Consider the following 19670-nt stretch of genomic DNA (forward strand, 5'->3'; position numbering starts at 1 on the left):
AAGAGATTTGGCGAGGAGAGCATGAAAACTAGGCTGTAGTCTGGTGGGAATCGTGATTAGTTGGACACGGAAGCGTGCGCGTTTGGGACAAATCCTCTTCTTTTGCGCCCGGGTTTTTACCCTCTGGCTAAAAAGACCTCTTGCATGTAGATTCCCTTGTATCCGCGTATCCAGTGTTTGTTGATCTGCCCTGCAATCTGCGTCGTAGTGACAGGATAATGACTCAGTTTATTACACGCATCTAAATCACCGAGTATCAAGGCGCTAGCGCATGCTGCACCACGTACCTGCGTTCGGGCTAGTGCAATGCTTAATTTGACCGTCAATAGAGCGCCCCGATGCTGTGAGCTTTTTTCTCTTCCGCGATTAGTATAGCAAGGTTGAATTGGGACAACCCTATTGACAAGGCGAAACCTGCTGAAGTGTGACCTAAGATGTTGATTTGCAGCTCTCGTTAATGTAGGGAAGTGTGTTTCGGTCGATGTAATAATGCTGATAGAATTCGTAAACAGTCTACCAAGAGGTTTCATCTCGGCAAACGACCACTCGCCGCAACGGAACGTCTTCACCCCGCATTTTCCCTCGTTTACACGCCGTATTACTAGCGGGGACTGTACGACCCACAGCCACCATACTACCATGTTCTTTTCGTCATGCAAAGCGCACCTCATTCACACGCAGGTTTTCACAGGCCCAGACTCTCCAGGATAGCGGGGAAGTTGGGAGTGCCGAAGCCAGTGACGGGATCCCATCCCTCCGCAGCCACGAACCCTTCGACACCACAGCCGGCCGCACTGCCGTTGGTGACATCGTTGAAAGCCTTCCAGCCGCCCTGGTAGAGCCAGGGGTTCAAGAATCCGAGAGGGCTCTTGCCGGCGGCGATGAGGGCGTCGTTGACGAGCGAGATGATGGCCGACGCGAGAGGAGTCGACGCAGACGTGCCGTCGAGACGGATGTTGCTGCCCTCCCAGGTGACGACGAACTTTTGGCCCTGGGCCGCAATGTCCGGGTACGCGCGACCGGAGGCGTTGTACAGCCCGGCGTAAGCGCCGTCAGCGAGGGACGCGGCGGAGTAGTTCTGCACGGCCTCAGCTTGGTACGATGGTTGGGCAAAGTAGTTGCTGAATCCACCGCCGGACGTGAAGACGCTGCCGGATCCGAGGACGTCGTAGGCCGCCGTCTCGGGCGAGAAGCCCGTGGTGGCGCCGACGGACGTCACGTAGGGACAGCCGTCGGGGAACGACGGCAGGAACGTGGCGGCGTCCGTGCCGTTGTTGCTGATGCAGGCGCCTTCGTCGCCGACGCCCGCGTCGCCGGAGGCGAAGAGGAGGGAGACGCCGCGCGCGCCGAGCTGGGCGAACATGTTGCAGACGGTGTGTGCGTACGAGGGAGGGACCGTTTGCTCGTCGTCGCCGTAGCTGGTGGATACCACCTGAGGCACGTCTGATTGTCCGAGGACGTGCTGCACCCAATCGAGGTACGGCTCGTTGGTGTTGGTGTCCGTGTTGGCATCGGGTTGGAAGGGGGGCGAGCCGCCGGTGTTGTAAGCGATGAGGGGAGTAGGGTAGCCTATGCCCAGGATCGTCTCGGCATCAAGGTTGCCTTCCATGTTCTTCCCGTCGGCATTCTGCTCGGCTGTGTTGGGAGTCTGAGTGTTGTCGCCTCCGTTGATGACTTCGATTGTGAAGTTGTTGGCGGCAGAGGCGGCATCGGGGCGAAACTGCTGCAGGAAGAGCTTGACGTCGGTCCGCTTGCTGGTCTCGTTGAGATAGTTTGCGAGTCCAATCTTGTTCTTGCCAGGGACCTGAGGAACATAGTCCACGGTGCCGTAGTAGGTGCGCAGGCATTGCGGGGTTACGAAAGTCGTGTTGCAGACGGCAGACACGTCAGAGGCGCCGGCATCCGAGGAGGCCTGGTTGCTGATGAACTTCTCGTGAGCAAGCGGCTGCAATATGTCCTCGATGATGGGTCTAGCGTTGCTTCTACGGGGCGCTGCGCGAAAGAACGAGTTTGTGGGCTGGATAGTCTCGACGTGGTTATGAAGATGGCGAGGCAGAGACCAGGAGGGAGTGCGGACAATGTGGCCGCCAGTCGCGTGCTGATAGACCGAGTACTCGGTGTCCAAGAGAGCTTCGACATGATCGATGGGTAGTGAGACCTTGATCCAGTCCTTTGCAGGACTGTATTCCAAGTGGGACTTCGCAATGCCATTGTCCTCGAGCCATTCATGAACGAGGTCCAAGGTGTCATCAGCGGGCGTAACAAGATCGTTGACGTCGTCAGCGGTCAAATGTTGGCCATAGCGCTCGTGCCTGGGGTCCGAGACTACATTATATCAGAACTGGACAACAGTTGGCGACGAAAGAGAATCCCCCCGTTCAGCTCGCATAAGGGGATGGTGCACCCTCCCGACATGGGGAGCTGAAGTCTGCGCCTTGATGTTTCTTGTATAGACTTCGGACCGATACCACGTCCAAGTACTCGCTTCGACTAGCAGGGGAGGGAAAGGGTAATGTTTCTAGGTGGGCTGGATCACAAACGGACCTTCGTAGAGATGCCTCTCGAGCTCGGCAAAGCGGGCCTGCTTCAAACCGATCTGGAGGTTGACGACATGCTCCGAGGGGGCACGGCCGACACGCGACCAGCTGCGAGGAACGTTGAAGTGCTCCTTGACCTGGTACTCGGAGCGGGCGCGCAGGGGCGAGGCGCTGGCGGCGGCAGCCAGCAGCACGAGGAGGTGGGAGCCAAGCATCGTGGATAGACGGACGGATGGACGGACGGGCGGTTAATCACGACCAAGCTCGAGCTTTAAAAAGGAGGGTGTGGAGAAGCGGGCGCAGGCGGAGAGGGCATGCGCTGCCGGTCTCGCATGCTGTCCTGGGCAAGCATGCCCCGTACAGCAATGGCAGCTCCACCCCTCATCTCCGCTAGTTTCGCCAGTTAAAGGCTGTGCGGCCTCTCGCCGGCGTTTCGAGCGGCACAGCGCCGTGACGGCCTTTGCTCTTTCGCGAGCCCTCGTACGCGCCCGCCCAGCAGACACTGCATCTCGCCGCAGTAGGTCTTCTAGATGCTCGTTCGTCGTCGACGCTGCCCTCAGTGATTAGCCAAGCAACCCTGAAGCTTGGCTTTGTCGGCTCCAGCAGAAGGCGCGGCCAAGACGCCTCTCAGACCATCCAGATCTCGACCTGCCTTTCTCGTCATAGCTCGAGATCTCCGTTGCCGTGGCCCACGCCGCCGGGTCCCGGGCTATCACGCCAGCTCTCGGTCAAGTGAGGATGGTTGCTATCCATCCACTCCTCGTTCAGACAGCTTGCCAAGTGTGCCATTTGTGTCACCCGCAGCATCGGACCGCGCCGCCATAAAGTGAAAAGCGACGACCCTCTTGACGCGGCATCGCCTCTCCGTCGAGCCATTTATCGTACCATCACCAGCAAACTCAGGGCCGGACGACCGGACCCGCAAGGGCTGCACGAGAAATCCCGGAAACGATGAATGCCTGTAGCTGCTTGGCTTAGCTTCGCAAATGTGATACCTTGGGCCCGCACTTGCCGGAGACACCTCTTGTGTATGAACAGGGTTACGCCACGCACAACGAGGATTCGCTCCTCTATCGTCTATTACTAATCTACAACAAATCCAGCACCCAGCACATGCCCTCTACTGCTCCTTCTTCCTCTCAGCCTCTTCGGCCTCTAGCTTCTTCCTGGCCTCCTCCCTCTCAATCTGGTCCTTCCTGCGTACGGCAATGTCCTTGGGTTTGTAGTCGCTGAAAAAGAACTTCAGCGTCTTTTCAATGACGAAGCAGCCGACGTAGTCGATGATCATGACCACGGTCATCGTAGCCTTGAACTCGGTCGTGAAGGGCACCAAGCGCAGCTTCTCGTTGATCTCGGGAATGAACTCCGTCGCACAAGAGAAGGCAACAAACGCCACGCCGACGAGACCGTAGTACATGCCCTTGTTCTCGCGGATCGATTCCCGGAACGGCCGACCCTGGTAGTTGATCGCGAATGTCGAGATCTGCTGGATGAGTTGCAGGAGGTAGATGGCACTGTTCAGGAGAGACGGTTCAAACTCGCCCTCCAGGTCCACGTCGTCGCTCTTACTGTAGCCAAATTAGCATTCGCCATCACGACGTCGGAGAGAGGACACTTACGGCTCCGTGCGCTGCACATATTGGGAGATGTAGATGAGAGTGACAATGTGGATGGCAAATTGCCCGAGGACAGAGCCGATGATGTAGATGTTGAAGATGTTGTGCTGCGGGCGCTCTTTGGAAAGCGCCTCGACAGGCTTGGCCCGAGAGATGGAAAGGAAGCAGACGCTCATCATCATACCGCTGATGGTGACCTGCCCGTCGCCGAATTTGATCCCGTCCAGGTAGAGCACGCTCAAGCTGTATGCGCTGATGAGACAGTTGAGGGCCAGGATCTTGTACATTTGGATCGTAGCAACAAGGGTGCAGCGTCCCTGGCGGATGATATTGGGGATGGCAATGACATTGGCGAGCTTGCTGGTAAAGGGGGCGGCAACAGACGCATCGCCGAGCTTGATCGTTGGCGGCTCGCTATCATCCAGCTCGTTTTCCATCATGGACATCTGCAACCGGTCCGCCAGGCTCTGAGCCTTCTCCTGAGCTAGACGCTGGTTTCTCTGCGAAGGAGTCTCATCCGGCGCCGCCGCGACGGTGCCCGAGGCTGGCGCACTGACTCCGTTTGCCTTCGCAGCCTCCTCGGCAGCCATGATGCCCTTGCTGATCTTCTTGTCTTGCTCACGCTTCATCGCCTTTTCATAATGCGGGTTCGATGGTCCAGGAGGGTACAGATGCGCAATCATAGGCGGCACTGGAGGAGTAGGCTGGTTGAAGCGCTGCATGAGGGAAACCTGTTTTTCGTACACCTCCTTCATCTTCGTCGTCCTGAAATGCTCCGCAATTTTGTCTAGGTCGTTCTTCGTACCATTGAGAAGAGCGACACCGATATGAGCTTGCTTCAGTGCACCAACATCGTTCGTGCCATCGCCACACATGAGAGTGGTGTAACCAGCGTCCTTTAGTCCAAGAAGGATTTCTTCCTTCTGCTTAGGGGAAACACGTGCGTAGACCCATGTATGGCGGAGGAGCTGATGCCATGCTTTCTGGTCCCTGAACTTGCTGAGGGCATATCCTGTAACGCAGACGTCCTTTGTGCTGAGAATCTCCTGGGAAAGGTCTTGAGTGGGGTCGACCGGGATGCTGATCTTGTCGTCGATGCTTCTCCAAACAAGATTCTTGCCTGAGTCGTCGTTCTCCGGAGCATCCAAAATCCAGCAGTCCCTGTCAACAATCTCCACTTGACGAGCCACGTGGACAGCTGTGAGAGGGTTATCGCCGGTAATCATGACCACGCGATGGCTGCTCTCATTGAGCATTTGAACGGCCTTCTTTGCGTCATCTTTGAGTGGGCACTGGAGGACTAGGAAGCCAGCAAAGTGAAGATCGCATTCAACCTCCTCGCGTTTCAGGTCGTTGATCCTCTTCTGGCTGATTTCGTCTTCGTTGGAAAGGCGCTTGTATGCCAAAGCGAGCACACGGCCGCCGTTTCTGGTGAAGTGCTTGTAGGTTTCCTCATACTTGGGTGGGGTGTTGACCAGCATGTTACGGATTGTCTCCGGAGCTCCCTTCACGCCAACAAAAGTGTGCTTCGCCTTCTTTCCGGTCTTCGGATTCGTGGCTAAAACGGTGGCGACGGAGCTCTGCCTCTTGAGGGCCGAGGAAAATTGGAAACGGCGTTTGATTTGAACCAATTCCGCGATGCTCGTACGGCCGAGTTTGTTGGTGAGAGTATCCTGTTTACCAAGCACCCACCCGAGAGCTTGCAGAGTAGCCTTCTCCATGGGCTCGCCAACGATATCTCCTTCGTCAAGCTTGACGAGAGCATGGGCTGTGGCGAGGACCAAAGTAGAATCGGGACCGATCTGGTTGACCGGCACCAGCTGGGTCTGAGCGCCATCGGCCTCGGCCTTAGCCTCTGGCTGTCCGAGAGTCAGGCCAGCAATGCCGTCAACGACGAGGTCTTCACCGGTCAGGGTGCCAGTCTTGTCGAAGCATGCGACATCAACGCGGCCGGCAAACGGAATGCGGAAAGGCTCGGTGCAGAATATGGCGTACTTGCTGAGGGCAGCAAGACTTGTGTTGACGGCCAGACTTAGCTCCATAGGGAGCTCCGGAGGAACCACGCTAGTGATGATGAGGACGCAGTCCAACAGCAGCTTCGATCGCTTACGGTCCCTGGCGACGCCCTCTTGCCAGACGTACCAGGACGCGGCAATGGCGAAGATGAGCAGGAAGAGGATGAACAGCAAGGCCTCAACGTTGTTGGCAGAGACGCGCTCGGTCGAGTAGATCATGGTCCGCACAAGACTACCCTGACTTGTTTCGAAACCCGTCTTGACTACAATGGCGACGGCACCCTTGTCCGGTGGCGGAGGAACGCCCGAGGCAAGGCGGGGGATGGCATCGGCAGCATCCTCGCTAGGATTTCCGTGACTCACTTGGAGGACCTTGGTACCACCCCACAGCAGTGCGTTTTTATCCAAGCCTTCGGGGTCGATGTGGGCGTCTCCCGGGCGCAGCTGGATAGAATCCTTCAGGACAGGCGTGCTCTCTCCAGACAGCATCGCCTCGTTCACGATAGCCGTACCTTCAACCAGAATCATGTCGCATGCCACGCCACTGTCTTCCTTGGTGCGCTCAACAGAGACGAGATCACCAGGCAGCAGCTTGTCGCTCTGGATCTCCTGCCACTTGTTCTCCCGGAACACCCAAACGTCGTACGGCTTGATGCTCATGCCACGGAACTCGTTCAACGTGCGCTGTCGCTGCCACACAACGGTGCTCTCGAAGGCGACAAGCATGAACAGGGTGAACAGCGAGTAGTACCAGTATTCGTCCAGCATCCACAAGCCAACACAGAAGATCTGGAAGACGAAGAACGGTGCAACGGCGTGCTCTTTGAACAGCTCGACAAAGGTGGGGACGGGGATATCGAACGAGTTGTCGCCATAGTGCTCGTGGATGCGCTGCACCTCGGCGGGACTGGTTAGGCCACGCGAGCCTTGGAAGGTGCTGATGACGGGCTTTGGCTCGGCATCGATTGAGTACGTCAGAGTCGCGAACGAATTCTGCTCGGCATGGTAGAGGAATCGGCGCTTCTGGAAGAGGAAGGAGAGGTTCTGCTTGCCGCCAACGTTGTCGCGCTTCAGCGGGCAGATCTCAGCCGCGCCGGCATTGGCAATGGGTTGGACTTTGATGAGGGTGGCGCTGCGGACATCCTTGGCCTTGGTCGCGGTGAAGAGGGCCTTCAGGTCAACGCTCCAGTGGGTGCTGAGCCAAACGAGCGACTGGGCGGTGATGATGGAGCCGCACCAGACAAAGGTCCATTCGGAGGACTGGATGTGCTTCTCGTACTGCGAGGGCGACAGGTAGACGGAGAGGAAGAGTGGCCAGACGATGAGGAAGGGCCAGACGTAGAGGTGTAGCGAAAGCGGCAGCGGATTGTGCAGGGTGGCCGCCTGGATCTGGTCGTTGTCGACGAGAGGCATCTTGGGAGCGGCGTGGCCTGGGGACCAAGATGGGCGTCTGGAAGAAAAGGCCAGCTCGTCAGTGAAGGCCAAGGCGGATGGCGGCGTGGAGTGGCGGCCGGAGATTCGTGACTCCGGCAGCTGTGGCTGACGTCGTACCTGACTCATGTTTGCAGTGATTCACACAACACCGCGCCTGCCCCTCGCACCCCACATTACTTCGTGCCCTTTTGCGCTCCGCAAGCTCCAACACACGCCATGGCCGACGCTCCCGCCCCAGCGGCCCCCGAGATCTCCAAGCGGGCCGCCGAGAAGGCCCGCAAGAAGGCTGAGGCCGCCGCGAAGAAGGCCGCCGCGAAGACCGAGGCCGCCCTCCGCCCGAAGCCTGCCGCCGACTCCAAGCCGGCCAATGTCTTCGAGGAAGGCTGGCTGAAGCGCGTCTACAACGAGAAGCCCGTCGCCGACGTCCGCACGCGTTTCCCGCCCGAGCCCAATGGCTACCTGCACATCGGCCACGCCAAAGCCATTGCCGTCAACTTCGGCTTCGCGAAGAACTACAATGGCGTCTGCGTCCTGCGCTTCGACGACACGAACCCGGCCAAGGAGGAGGAGAAGTTCTTCACCTCCATCCAGGACATGGTGTCCTGGCTTGGCTTCAAGCCGCACGCCATAACCTACAGCAGCGACAACTTCGACAAGCTGTACGAGCTGGCCGAGGAGATGATCCGGCGGGACAAGGGCTATGTGTGCCACTGCACCAGTAAGGGCCCCGCACGTACACGGGCAGCGCATCCGCTCACATTGTGCAGGGGAGGATGTCAATCGCCAGCGTGGCGAGAACAAGGGCGGCGACCGTTTTGCTTGCGCACACCGCGACAGGCCCATCGAGGAATCGCTGGCCGAGTTCCGTGCCATGCGTGATGGCAAGTATAAGCCCGGTGCCGCACATCTGCGCATGAAGCAGAGCCTCCTAGATTCCAAGGAGGGTAACCCGCAGATGTGGGATCTGGCTGCCTACCGTATCGTTGAGCAGAACCACCACTTCCGCACCGGCGACAAGTGGAAGATCTATCCCACATACGACTTTACCCACTGCATCTGCGATGCCCTCGAAAACATCACCCATTCACTATGCACGACTGAGTTCCAACAGTCCCGCATATCCTACGATTGGCTTCTGGAGATCCTGGATATGAAGGTGCCAAAGTCGGAGGAGAAGGGCCCCATGCAGCGAGAGTGAGTGCTCAGACAGCGCGTCGCTTTCGACCCTCAGCTGACCATCCACAGGTACGGCCGTCTCAACGTAGAGGGTACCATCCTCTCCAAGCGTCGTATTGCCATGCTCGTCGAGGGCTGCACCGTTGAAAAGAAGAACGAAGACGGCACTGTAGTCACTCAGAAAGTCTCCCCGGCTGTTCGTGGCTGGGATGACCCCCGTCTTTACACTCTTGTTGCTCTTCGACGCCGCGGAATTCCCGCCCAAGCTCTACTGAACTTCGTCCATGAGTTGGGTGTGACAGACGCGCTTACTAGCATCCAGGCAGTCAGGCTAGACAACGCCGTCCGCAAACATCTCGAGCGCACTGTGCCCCGTCTTAGCCTGATTCTTGACCCGATCAAGGTTGTCATCGAAGACGTACCGGAGGACCACCAGGAGGAGATCTCCGTGCCATTCGATCCGAAGAAGCCCGACGGCGACAAGCGCAACGTGCCTTTCTCGCGTAGCATTTACGTCGACCGCAGTGACTTCCGTGAAGAAGCCGATCCAAACTTCTTCCGCCTCGCCCCTGGCCAGACCGTCGGTCTTCTCAATATCGGGCCCATCAAAGCGACATCCTTCACAAAGGATGCCGCCACCGGCCTCGTCAATGAAATCCGTGCCGTCAAGACAGACCCAGCGGTCAAGCCCAAGGGTTGGATCCACTGGGTCGACGCGAAGACAAACCACCGCGTCGTCGCCCGCCAGTACAATGCTCTGTTCCGCGCAACAGAGCCGAATGCTCTTGACTGGAAGACTGGTGGCTACGCTGACGATCTCAACCCCGACAGCGAAATTGTCCACAAAGACGCCGTCATTGAGAAGGGCCTTGATGCTCTGACCGCCGCACACTCCACCAAGCCCGGTGGTGGCTCGGATGACCTTGTTCGCTTCCAGGCTATGCGCACTGGGTACTTCTGCATCGACCCTGAGCGTGAAGGTGATGCGATTGTACTTAACCAGATCGTGACGCTGAAGGAGGACAAGGATAAATAAGGGAAAAGATGTCATTGTGTGATGAGAGTATGAGGTATCTGCGGTTTGGGGGCATCCCTCTGAGGTGGCACTAGCAGCGGCGTTTGGAAATGAGCAAGTGGAAATGCTTGATGGGCAAAACAGCGGGGAGGACACTCGGCGTTGAATCGAAGCTGGTTGGCTGGAACTGTTGCCCTCAATGGTTACTGTTGTGTGCAGCGGATTCTGCATAGGTTTCTAGAAAAAGAGATGTAACGGGAAATATTAGAAATGGATGCTCATTCTGGAGATTGACCACTGCTTGGCATCAAACATGGACGACTGTTGCGTCGAAAGCATATCTCATTTTATATTCGTGCTTCGAGAATTTGCCGTAATACCATCATGTTAACCCCCGCATATTGTGTCTCGCAGCAGAAATCCGCAAAGACGCAGATAGTGAACCTTCCCGGGTTTTGACTTGAGAAAATAAGGAAAAGGTAAAGAGGCCCCCATCTACTTCACCGTTACTCTTCCGCACCCACTTTTCCGACCCCAGAAGGATATCGGACCTTCCATTGTTGCCCACAAGAAGGGCAATGCTAGAGTACGAGCAAGACACTCATAGTAAAGAGCTTAAATTCCGCCTCCACGAAGTCAGTGGTTTCGGGTTCGACTGTAGCCTTGGATAATCTTTTCTCGACAGACACGCCACTGGAGATGTCGATGTTAAGTTGTCTGCGGCAGGCACCAGACCATGCTAGAAGAAATCCTGCATATTGCAAGGAAGCAAGGTGTAGTAGATGCTAGGTCAGAGAAGATCTAGGCCAGCTGAAGTCGATGTGAGTAAAACCCGATTCTTACAGCTCGCTGATGATTCCACCGACAATTGCCTCAGCCACAGAATCGTCCGTCATGTAACCGTCATCGTCTTGCTCATCTTGCTCATCAACAATGTCACTTTCATCGTCGTCTTCGGTGTCAGAGTCATCATCAGACACCTCCTCATCATTGAACTCTTCGTTGTCGTCATCATCGAAGGAGTCCGACAAGTCAGCATCGTCAGCATCGTCCAGATCGTCCAGAAAATCCAGGGAAACTCCGAGCGCACTCTGGAAGAGATCTTGCATTGCACTGATCACGTGAGGCGGAGGCACCGGCATAGGCGGCAAGGTACCGTTGGTAGTGCCATCAATACTTCCAGGAGCTCCATCAGCTGGGCCAGGCGCATTGCTTGATGAAGCGGTAGTTTCGGATGCGGCGCTGTTGCCCTGTGTCTCAACTTGAGTAGCGGATGGGTGGCCGGGAGGCGGAGCAGGACCTGCGGCGACCGGAGTTCCATGGGCTTGATCGTGGCTGTGTCCATTTCCACCCGGAGCATTATCTGCACCATGCTGTCCATGATGGTGGTTGTGATGGTGCTGATGGTTGTGGTGATGGTGATGATGGTGATGATGATGCTGTGCAGGCTGGCTGTTTACGACAACCGAGAAAAGGCCTGCCAAATCACCCATGTTGTGTGGCAGCTTCCTGCTTTCCATAGTGTCCCAGTCTACCTTTGAAGACTTCTTCAAAATGAAGTTGTTCACATTCTCACCAGTAATGTGAATGGATTCCTCGTCGTCCGCAAGGAAGTGAAAGTAGACGGACTTCAGATCGAGGTTGCTCCGCATCTTGCGGAAGACGTCACGCCACGTTCCGGTGATGAGTGAGGAGTAGTCGAGTTGCAAGTGCTCGAGCTTGGAGCCGTTCTCAGTGAGCCATTCGACAAGATCATGGGCATGGTAGGCTAAGCCACCAAGTGACAGAGACTCGAGCTTCTCAATACGGCGTCCGAGAAGTTTGGCCAGAGGTACATCGTAGGGCTGGTTGTAGAATTCGATGCTCAGGTTTGTCAAATTCCGAACTTGTTGGACGAAACGTGAAAGAAGGCCCGACCGAAAGAGTGCAGAACCCGCCTCTGAGGGGAAAAGCTTAGGGTCCAACAAGCGAAGGCTAAGGTTGTGGAGGTGTCCGAGGCCCACGTTGCCGAAGCGACGGCGCTGAGGGGTCGATAGTTGCAAGGCACCGGCGTTCAAACCGGCAGTCACCAGGGTGCAGAGCTCCACTTCACTGAGAGCCATAGCACGAATGACGCTCCCCATGGTTACAGAATGGAGAGCGATTTTCTCCCTATGAAAAAAGGTTAGTCATGATGTCATTCAAGAAGATGCCTGGGGAAGACTGACTTGTGTAGCAGAGATATGCCACATTCTTGGAGAATTCCGCTGGTCCAAGCGCCGGTGAGAGGAGACTGTGCGCCGTTGACGCTGATGGTGCGGAGACTTCCAAGACCACTGAATGCCTTGAGCGCGCGTGCCAGCAAGCGAATATGAGCGAAGCGATCGAAGAGCTTGATCTGGTCGTCGGCGTGCCTCTTGTAGGCGTCGTAAGCGGCCCTCGCGTTTGGCCAGTCTGCGGCACGTTCAGCATCGCCCAAGAAATGCTCCTTGACGCGGTCGTGGCGAAGGAAGCAGCTCTCGTCGCGGGCCTCTTTCTCCATGCGGGAAAGAAAGACGGTGAAGTCTTTGGCAAGCTCGGGGCGGAATTCATAAGCGGCGACATCAAGCTGCGCAATGCGCCTGTTGAACGGTGAGGTGGTGGCGATCTGGTAGAAGTTGAGCAGGCTCTTGCGCTCCAAGACAATGGAGCGGTGGGAGAACCATGTCTTCAGGAAGGTGTCGGTCGCGGCAGCTTTCAGCGACTTGCAAGTGAGGCGGACGGTCCTGATGTGCTCGAGGAAAGTGTCCTTGGCGAGCGGGTCCTCGTACGGACACGGCGGGTCCTCGTACAGCTCCTCCACCACCTTGATCTGCAGCTCCGCCGGCAGCGAGAGCAGCGGCGAAGGGCGGCGAGCCATGGCGCGGGTGGGTTTGTTGAGCGCCCAATGCAATGCGGTCGGGTGGAGCGGAGGTCAAGTTCTGGCGCCCTCCAAGACGCAACCGGTTGGCGGCGGAGGTTGGATGCAAGAGCGTGGGATGGTCTGGGGCGGAGCAGCGGCAGAAGAGCGGCGGAACGCGTCGTAACCGCTCGCAAACGCGGCGAGCTTCACCTGACCCGACCGCCTTCCGGAAGACAGAGCGAAGCACCCAGAACGGCAGTCGCCCGCAGCCTTGCGAGCCCGCACCAGCGACCTTGGCCGGCCTGTCTCCCACTTGAATTGTCCTGCTGATGGCGCCAACAAGATCAGCCGGGTATGTCCATCAGAGTCACCAGAGGACAAACATATTCAGCAAGCACATGTGCCCTCCCCGTCCTGCGCGTTGCAGCTGCAACGCGCGCTCTTGCGTCCGGGGTCATCGTAGCAGAAAAGCTCTTACGGCAGCAGCACGACGCGACTCAACGGGCCCCTCGCCCGTGTCTTTCCTTTCTATGGTCCTGCCTGATGGCCGCGCGCTCATGGATTTACGTCTTCAGGCTGTGCATTCAGGCAACAGGATGTCACATGCGGCGCCTCGACCAGCGTCTGCGCCTGTCGGGCTCGCTCGCAGGTTCGAAGCGGGAGCAAACAAGTGCGATTGGAAGTGCCGGGCTGCGCTCAACGAGAGCACGGCAATAGAAACCTGGCGCGAGGTTGAGGTGTTGAAGTGACGAGGTCGGTCGGCTGTGTGCCCGCGTCCCACTTCACCCCGTCAGACGCGCTAAACCCAACATGGCGCCCACCGTTCTTGCCTGTAATACCGACCGCCTACCGGTACAAGAATGCCACTACCCAACTCGCACTTTGACCTCATGGGTGATACCCTCGGTTTCCCTCCTGGCTGTACACGTTTTGCTGTCTGGTCCTTGTGCCAGCCGAAGCCATCACTTGCCCGCATATTACTCGCGCATTCAGACGTCCAATGGGAAGCTCATCAATTCATTCGTCCGTATCGGTAAACTGAAGCATGCGCGGTACGACTCCTAAGGGTTCATTTAAAGCAAGACACAGGCTACCTGCCTAACCTCGCCGCCGCTCCCGTCGTTCGTTCTCACATGGGTTTCGATTCGGGTTTCGCTGAAAGAACGAAATCTGAAGTGGCCCATTGTCGCGCGATTGTGCCTAGCGCATGTTGAATCTTCTTTTCTTTTCTTTTTCGCCTGTGGTATCGTTGTTTATGTCCTGAAGCAATAGACATGGAGGAATAGTCCGCGCGCAAGAGTTGCAGTTGAAGCTGCTCACCTCGCTAGTTCTCCACAAAATCCACCTTCCTAAGAAACTCCCTCACTCGGCCCACCTCGACACCGTCGCCAATCTCACTCTCAACTGCTTTAACAAGGCTGCCGAGCAGAACCTCGACCTGGTCTTCAGCAACCCCTGTACAGAGACAAACGACCTTGCGATACTGTGCCTCAAGCTCGCCATTGCGCTCACGTAAGCCCGCTGCACGCGCTCGAAGCTCTGCATTGTTACTGTCGTATGCCGACAGGGCTGCTCGCAGCGTGGTCGCATTTGGCAGGGAGACAAGCGAGGAGTGTTGTGATGATGAAAGGGTGCTCAAATCCACATTATTGGCTGAGTCAGGCGACATATCCCGCAGCTGACCGAGCTTCAACAGGACTGGCGACACCGAATCGGCGTCACCCACTCTGATGTTATCTTTGGACGCACTCATAGCCTGTTCCACCGAGATGGACCCAGAGCGGGCAAGGCGGCTGCGTTGGTCTTTGATTGCGTTTTTGAGATTGCTGATGCGTTGGCTGCGCTCCGCATGGAGTCGTTGTCTGCGTTGAAGAGAAGCAAGCAGATTGGAGAGATGACGTTGCTGGGTGGATAGAGACTGGATGCTGGCATTCGTACGATCGATAAGATCTTGCTTCAGGCGAATTTCGGCGTTGAACTGCGACTCCGTCTGAGAAAGGAACGAGGACATGGCTGCTAGACGTTAAAAGCGCTTCATGAAGTGGTGAGAGACGAGGGCTTTCTACTTACCAGGCATCATCTCCCTACTGGCCTCATCCACTCTGCTTGCCGGACCCCTACTCTTGCTCGGCGACCCAACTTGGCTCAGTGTTTGCTGGCCATTTCTTTCGGGGTCTTCACCAACACCGAAGTCGAGAGGTCTCAGTCCTTTGTAGTTCGGTATCGATGGATCTGCTTTGACTTCTAGCAGTTGCTGAATGATGCTGCGGTTTCCAATGCGTGCGACAAGATTGAGCGCAGTATTCCCTGCGACGTCTCTCGCGTTTACCATCTCGCTCATGAACCTCATCAGACCGATAGGCTTTGATGTGCTGCCCTCGAAAGAAGACTGGCTGCTCTGGCCGGTATTACTGCGTACCAAGAATTCGAGAAGAGCTTCCAGGTAATACTTGCTTGATGCCGCTCGGCCCTTGACACCTGAAGCAACAGCAATGTGGTGCAGTATGGTTCGGCCGGAATCGTCTCTGACCTCAATGAGCGGTGCAAGTAACTCCAGTAGTTCCGGGAAGCAGCTGTGATCAAGACAGTTGTTGACAGCTACAGCAGCCATCAGGGGAGTTTGACCAGCCGCATTACCACGGAAGATATTTGCACCCTTGGAGATTAGTAGACGCATAATGGACACCCTGGCCAACGTTGCCGCCCAATGAAGAGCAGTATTTGCGGACTGATCTAGCGGCATGTCAAGGTCGGTACCTGAGAGATGGACAATGGCTGGGTGATTTGAGTAGTCAGTACGTGACTGGTTGTCTTGGAAGAGATCGAGCAGCGCGGCCTGTTTTTCCTGCGACGAGGGGTCGGCAGGCCCCGGAAGTGGAGGCAAGGCTGCGGGAACATCGCCATCAACGGTGGAGAGGTGATGTAATGCCTGGTGATATACAAAGGATTCGCTTGGCTCGGTGGGAGAACCGTCGCGGATGAGCTCGCCATCGCCGTTGCGTTGCGCAAAAGAGTCTTCCTGGCGCAACCTCTTACGTGGCGGCTCAAAGCCGTCAATGGGTCCATCAACCTGGGCCTGGGTCGCGTACGTGGAGTCACCGCCATTGGCACTAAAGCTACGCTCCGAGCGCAACCCTGGGACGCTTTGCTGGCTTTCACCTCGGAACGATTCCTGACTTCCAAAGCCAGGGCGTGAAGGGGTGGATGCCATGTGACGACGTTGTGCACTTCCAGGGCGTGGGGCAGGTGAGTTCATGCGGGCAACCTTGTTCATAGCGGCGATGGCGTTGGAAGCAGTAGAAGAGATGTTAGAGAAGAAGGTGCCACCAGCAGCAGCATTTTGAGTTCGGCCATCCATGGTGCTGGCATAAAAACGCTTCCGGTTTGCGGCCATAGCCTGCTCCTTGGTAGGCGTGTCGACCTCGTGTCCCTGCGACGCTCCCTCCACGCCGTAGTCGAGCAGAGGGCGCAACAGATCCTCGACGCCATACTGCCGACAGAACTCGCGACCACGACGATAGTTGATCCAGGTGCCTTGGTACTTGCCGTAGCCACCCTGGACTTTCTCGTGCTCCCCAGTCAGGATCTCCTTCTCCAGAACCTTCGTGCGCTTTCCCTTGTCGACGCCCGCAACCTTGAGAATCTGTGTCGCATTCAGCCACGAGTCGGAACGACGCTTCATGACGGCAATGCCGTTGATCTCCATTTCGTAGACATTGACGTTGGAATACACCGCCTACGCAGGAGTTAGTGTAAGATCAGCTCTGGCGCGACCGGTGCGCTTACGGTGTAAATTTGCGGCGGATGATCCATGTGTTGCTGCGACAGGCCGTTGGTCTCGGAGAAGCTCCTGGCGAAGCCATTCTGTTGCTGCGGCGCGCTGTCCCCGTACAGCGACCGATGGGGAGGCGGCTGGGTGGGCGTGAAGGAGGCGGCGCGGCCCTCGAATCCAGCCATTCCGTTGGGCGCGACCTGCATGTCGGACGGCGGCGACGTGAAGCGCAGTCGTGCGCGAGCTTGCCGCGGCGATGGGGCGCGCAGCGGTCGGAGGGATGCGGAGCTGCGGGCTGAGCTGGTGATGCTCCAGGCTCATGCGCCAGGAAGTGGAGACGGGAATCAGTCGCGTACCTACGCACGCGTTACGCTAGCCCCCATCCGCGCGACTCGCGCCCACTCGTCATCCTCACACTGCCGCCCGCACACCTGCAATTGTTCTCCGTCAGACGTCGTCCTCCAGGCTGGCTCCATGCGCATGATTCCCGCTGCTGACACCTCCGGCGCCCGCCATCTACTCCGCGCGCTTCTTCGCGAGTCCACCTACCTCCCCGACCCAGCCGCCCGTCTCTACGTCCACCACCATGTTATAAGCCGCTTTCTTGATTATCATCCGCCGCCAGTGGAGGATGGCGATCGCAAAAATCACTCGAACCACCCGGCATTCTCTCCGCGGCGCCTTCGCGGCGCTCTGAACAATGCGCGAAAGGGCCTCAACTTTTTGCGCCGTGCCAATGAGGGCGAGATGGCGCCTCTTCAACAGATTCTACTATTGACGTACGGGCGCACCGGCAAACGGAGGCACGAGCTGATGGATACATTGCTCATCCCGGACCCGGTCAGCGAGAGCGAAGCTGTTAGGCTGTGGCAGGCAGAGGTCGACGCAACACTCGATCCATCTAAAGCTATCACCGGGATCCCAAAGGTTGTAGCCGAATCCCCAAGGCTTGAGGGCAAGCCCCACAAGTACAGAATTTCTCCACGTTACTCCAAACTCCGCGCTCTTTTGGAGAGTCAGAGGTCCCATGCACGTCCCGTGGAACTCAGAAGGGCGAAGCTGAAATCGACATACCTGGAAGTGCCGTTGACCGACATTTGGATGCGCCCGTTCCCGCGAAAGCGCGAAAAAAACATGGTGTCGAAGTGGTATGCCTCCGTGCTAGACAAGGTTTTCCCGCCGTTACCCGAAGATGAGTGGGAGAGGCTCAGAGATTTGGTGTCGGGTGCGCGCAAGTGGCGCGGCTTGAAGCGCAGGAGACCAGGTGTGCCGAGTCACATGAGCACCTACGACGTGGCTAAGCTAGCAAATGTCGGTGGCATTGCAGGCGAGCGTTTCTTGTCACTTGCTTGTCGAGAACACATGTTGCCAGAGCATGGTTCCAAGGCAGATATGCTGCTCCGACTCTCGACAACGGCAAGCTCTCGATTTCAGCCTGCAGATCGGTGGCTCGTACAAGGGCCTACTAACCCAGATGTGCTGGCTTCTTTACTGCAGGATGAGCTGGAGACGAAGCGTCTCCCGCGACAGTCGCCCGGTAGACGCCGAGCACAAAACATCACCCCACGGCTCATGCGCCGCCTTTGGGCCAAGGTCTTCTCTCAATGCCCAGTTCTTCGTTGGAACGAACAAAAACAGGACTGGGCAGTCGTGTGGGGGTCGTGGGAGCATTTGCAGCGAGAGACGCAAACCTTCTCGCACAACAGATCATTGTTCGAGGGCGTGGATGAACGAGGGAGAATAGACCGAGTGCCACAAACTGCTGGTGGTGGTGGTGGTGCAGAAACCAGAAGCCCATCATGGAACGGAGCCGCGTTCGGAAATACGATTGGCCGTGGCCGAGTGAGGAGCGCTGGTGCAAGTGGGGCAGCGTCACCATGATCATGTTGTAGGGCGTAGGGCGTAGTGCACGCACGACATTAAAGCGCTTCTTTCCCCGCCAATCTTGTATCACAGCAACCCGCGCAACAATCACCAACATGTCCGACAAACCTTCCGTCCGCTTGGCCACGCGCGAAGGTAATACTCACGGAGTGGAGTACATCTGTTTATTAACGGTTCTCGCAGATGTCCGCGCGATCCTGGATTTGATAAAAGAACTTGCGATTTACGAAGATGCGCTCGATTCTGTCCAGGCCACTGAAGACTCTCTTGCGGCCACGCTCTCTTTTGACCCATCGTCCTCCGACCAGCCCTCCTCTACCGTCCACTCCGGTTACGCGAAGACCCTACTCGTAACGGCCCCCGAGGGGGAAGTGGCCGGCATGGCCCTCTTTTTCAACAATTACAGCACCTGGCGTGCGAAGCCTGGAGTCTACCTCGAGGACCTCTTCGTGAAGCCTAAGTACCGTCAGAGAGGATACGGCAAGCTCTTGATACAGGAGCTTGCTAGGGAAGTGCAGAGAATCGATGGGGGAAGGTTGGAATGGAGCTGTCTGAAGTGGAACGAGCCGTCGCTGAAGTTCTACGCGGGAATTGGGGCGAGACAGATGGAGGAGTGGGTTGGTTTGAGGGTCGACGGCGAGGCTCTCGTCAATCTGGCGGAAGGCAAGGCGACCTCTTCCAGAAGTGAATAAGAAGCTCCACAAAGAAGTTCAAAGCAATCATCACCACGACACGCTGTTCCACGAGAAAGGGACGGATAGATGTGGAGATGTAGCGTCCAGGAGAAAGAGAAAAAAATCCAAATTGGCTTCCGAGCCGGGAGCATAGAAGCAGATGAGATAAAAACAATACAGATGCGTGGAAAATGATTGAATATCGACCGCGGCGTAAGTGGAGTTTCGGTAGCTTCCTCAAAAACTATTATATTTGGTTCATAATGCGACGCTACATCTGGGACCTTTACTCGCACGACTACGACCGGAAGTCAGATTCTGGTATTCACGGTAATCGGAAACAACCTACCTGTAGTTCCGGGTAATCGCCGCCGCACTTTTCATAGCAATCCATTTTGCCCTTGTTCGCACAGACGCAAGACTGAAAGCACCTGGATCAGCTTCCACATAAAGCAGCAGCAATGTTAATTTCTTACCTGAGGCCACGATTGGATGCAGATTCTGGGCTCACAAGAGCAAGTGGCGCTGCTGGAGGGGGAGGAGCTTGGCAGTGTTGGCGTGGGTGTGTCATAGGGCTGTCGCGGCTGCACCGGCGTGGCCGCGGACAGGGTGAGGAGAAAGGTGAGAGGCAAGGCGACGCCAAAGTACTTCATTGTGTCGGTTATGTTGTGTTTGAAAACGAGTGTG

At 56.8% G+C, this 19670-nt stretch overlaps 7 protein-coding genes across 7 annotated transcripts; 2 read left to right on the forward strand and 5 right to left on the reverse strand.

The window, feature by feature from the left end:
• Window positions 1-685: 685 nt before the first annotated feature.
• Window positions 686-2752, reverse strand: SLS55_000348 (uncharacterized protein; the record flags this gene model as incomplete). The annotated part of the gene is made up of 2 exons (XM_066771859.1): window positions 686-2325; window positions 2545-2752. 2 exons carry the CDS (start codon window positions 2750-2752, stop codon window positions 686-688), a joined length of 1848 nt encoding a protein of 615 aa, XP_066637138.1.
• A 905-nt stretch (window positions 2753-3657) lies between these two features.
• SPF1 (putative cation-transporting ATPase 1) lies at window positions 3658-7581 on the reverse strand (the record flags this gene model as incomplete). The annotated part of the gene is made up of 2 exons (XM_066771860.1): window positions 3658-4105; window positions 4157-7581. 2 exons carry the CDS (start codon window positions 7579-7581, stop codon window positions 3658-3660), a joined length of 3873 nt encoding a protein of 1290 aa, XP_066637139.1.
• Window positions 7582-7818: 237 nt separating this feature from the next.
• GLN4 (Glutaminyl-tRNA synthetase) lies at window positions 7819-9814 on the forward strand (the record flags this gene model as incomplete). The annotated part of the gene is made up of 3 exons (XM_066771861.1): window positions 7819-8320; window positions 8370-8796; window positions 8848-9814. The coding sequence occupies 3 exons, from the start codon at window positions 7819-7821 to the stop codon at window positions 9812-9814; spliced, it is 1896 nt and encodes a 631-aa protein (XP_066637140.1).
• Window positions 9815-10632: 818 nt separating this feature from the next.
• SLS55_000351 (uncharacterized protein) lies at window positions 10633-12671 on the reverse strand (the record flags this gene model as incomplete). The annotated part of the gene is made up of 3 exons (XM_066771862.1): window positions 10633-11043; window positions 11254-11944; window positions 12001-12671. 3 exons carry the CDS (start codon window positions 12669-12671, stop codon window positions 10633-10635), a joined length of 1773 nt encoding a protein of 590 aa, XP_066637141.1.
• Window positions 12672-13977: 1306 nt separating this feature from the next.
• Window positions 13978-14664, reverse strand: SWI6_1 (transcriptional regulator swi6; the record flags this gene model as incomplete). Its single annotated transcript, XM_066771863.1, has 1 exon — window positions 13978-14664. The coding sequence occupies one exon, from the start codon at window positions 14662-14664 to the stop codon at window positions 13978-13980; it is 687 nt and encodes a 228-aa protein (XP_066637142.1).
• A 51-nt stretch (window positions 14665-14715) lies between these two features.
• On the reverse strand, window positions 14716-16631 carry SWI6_2 (transcriptional regulator swi6; the record flags this gene model as incomplete). Its single annotated transcript, XM_066771864.1, has 2 exons — window positions 14716-16389; window positions 16440-16631. The coding sequence occupies 2 exons, from the start codon at window positions 16629-16631 to the stop codon at window positions 14716-14718; spliced, it is 1866 nt and encodes a 621-aa protein (XP_066637143.1).
• Window positions 16632-18404: 1773 nt separating this feature from the next.
• On the forward strand, window positions 18405-19001 carry ats1 (Peroxygenase 1; the record flags this gene model as incomplete). The annotated part of the gene is made up of 2 exons (XM_066771865.1): window positions 18405-18444; window positions 18493-19001. The coding sequence occupies 2 exons, from the start codon at window positions 18405-18407 to the stop codon at window positions 18999-19001; spliced, it is 549 nt and encodes a 182-aa protein (XP_066637144.1).
• Between the last annotated feature and the right edge of the window lie 669 nt (window positions 19002-19670).

The sequence above is a fragment of the Diplodia seriata genome (genome assembly GCF_021436955.1).
Source record: "Diplodia seriata strain FDS-637 chromosome Unknown scaffold_1, whole genome shotgun sequence".
In the NCBI taxonomy this organism is placed as follows: domain Eukaryota; kingdom Fungi; phylum Ascomycota; class Dothideomycetes; order Botryosphaeriales; family Botryosphaeriaceae; genus Diplodia; species Diplodia seriata.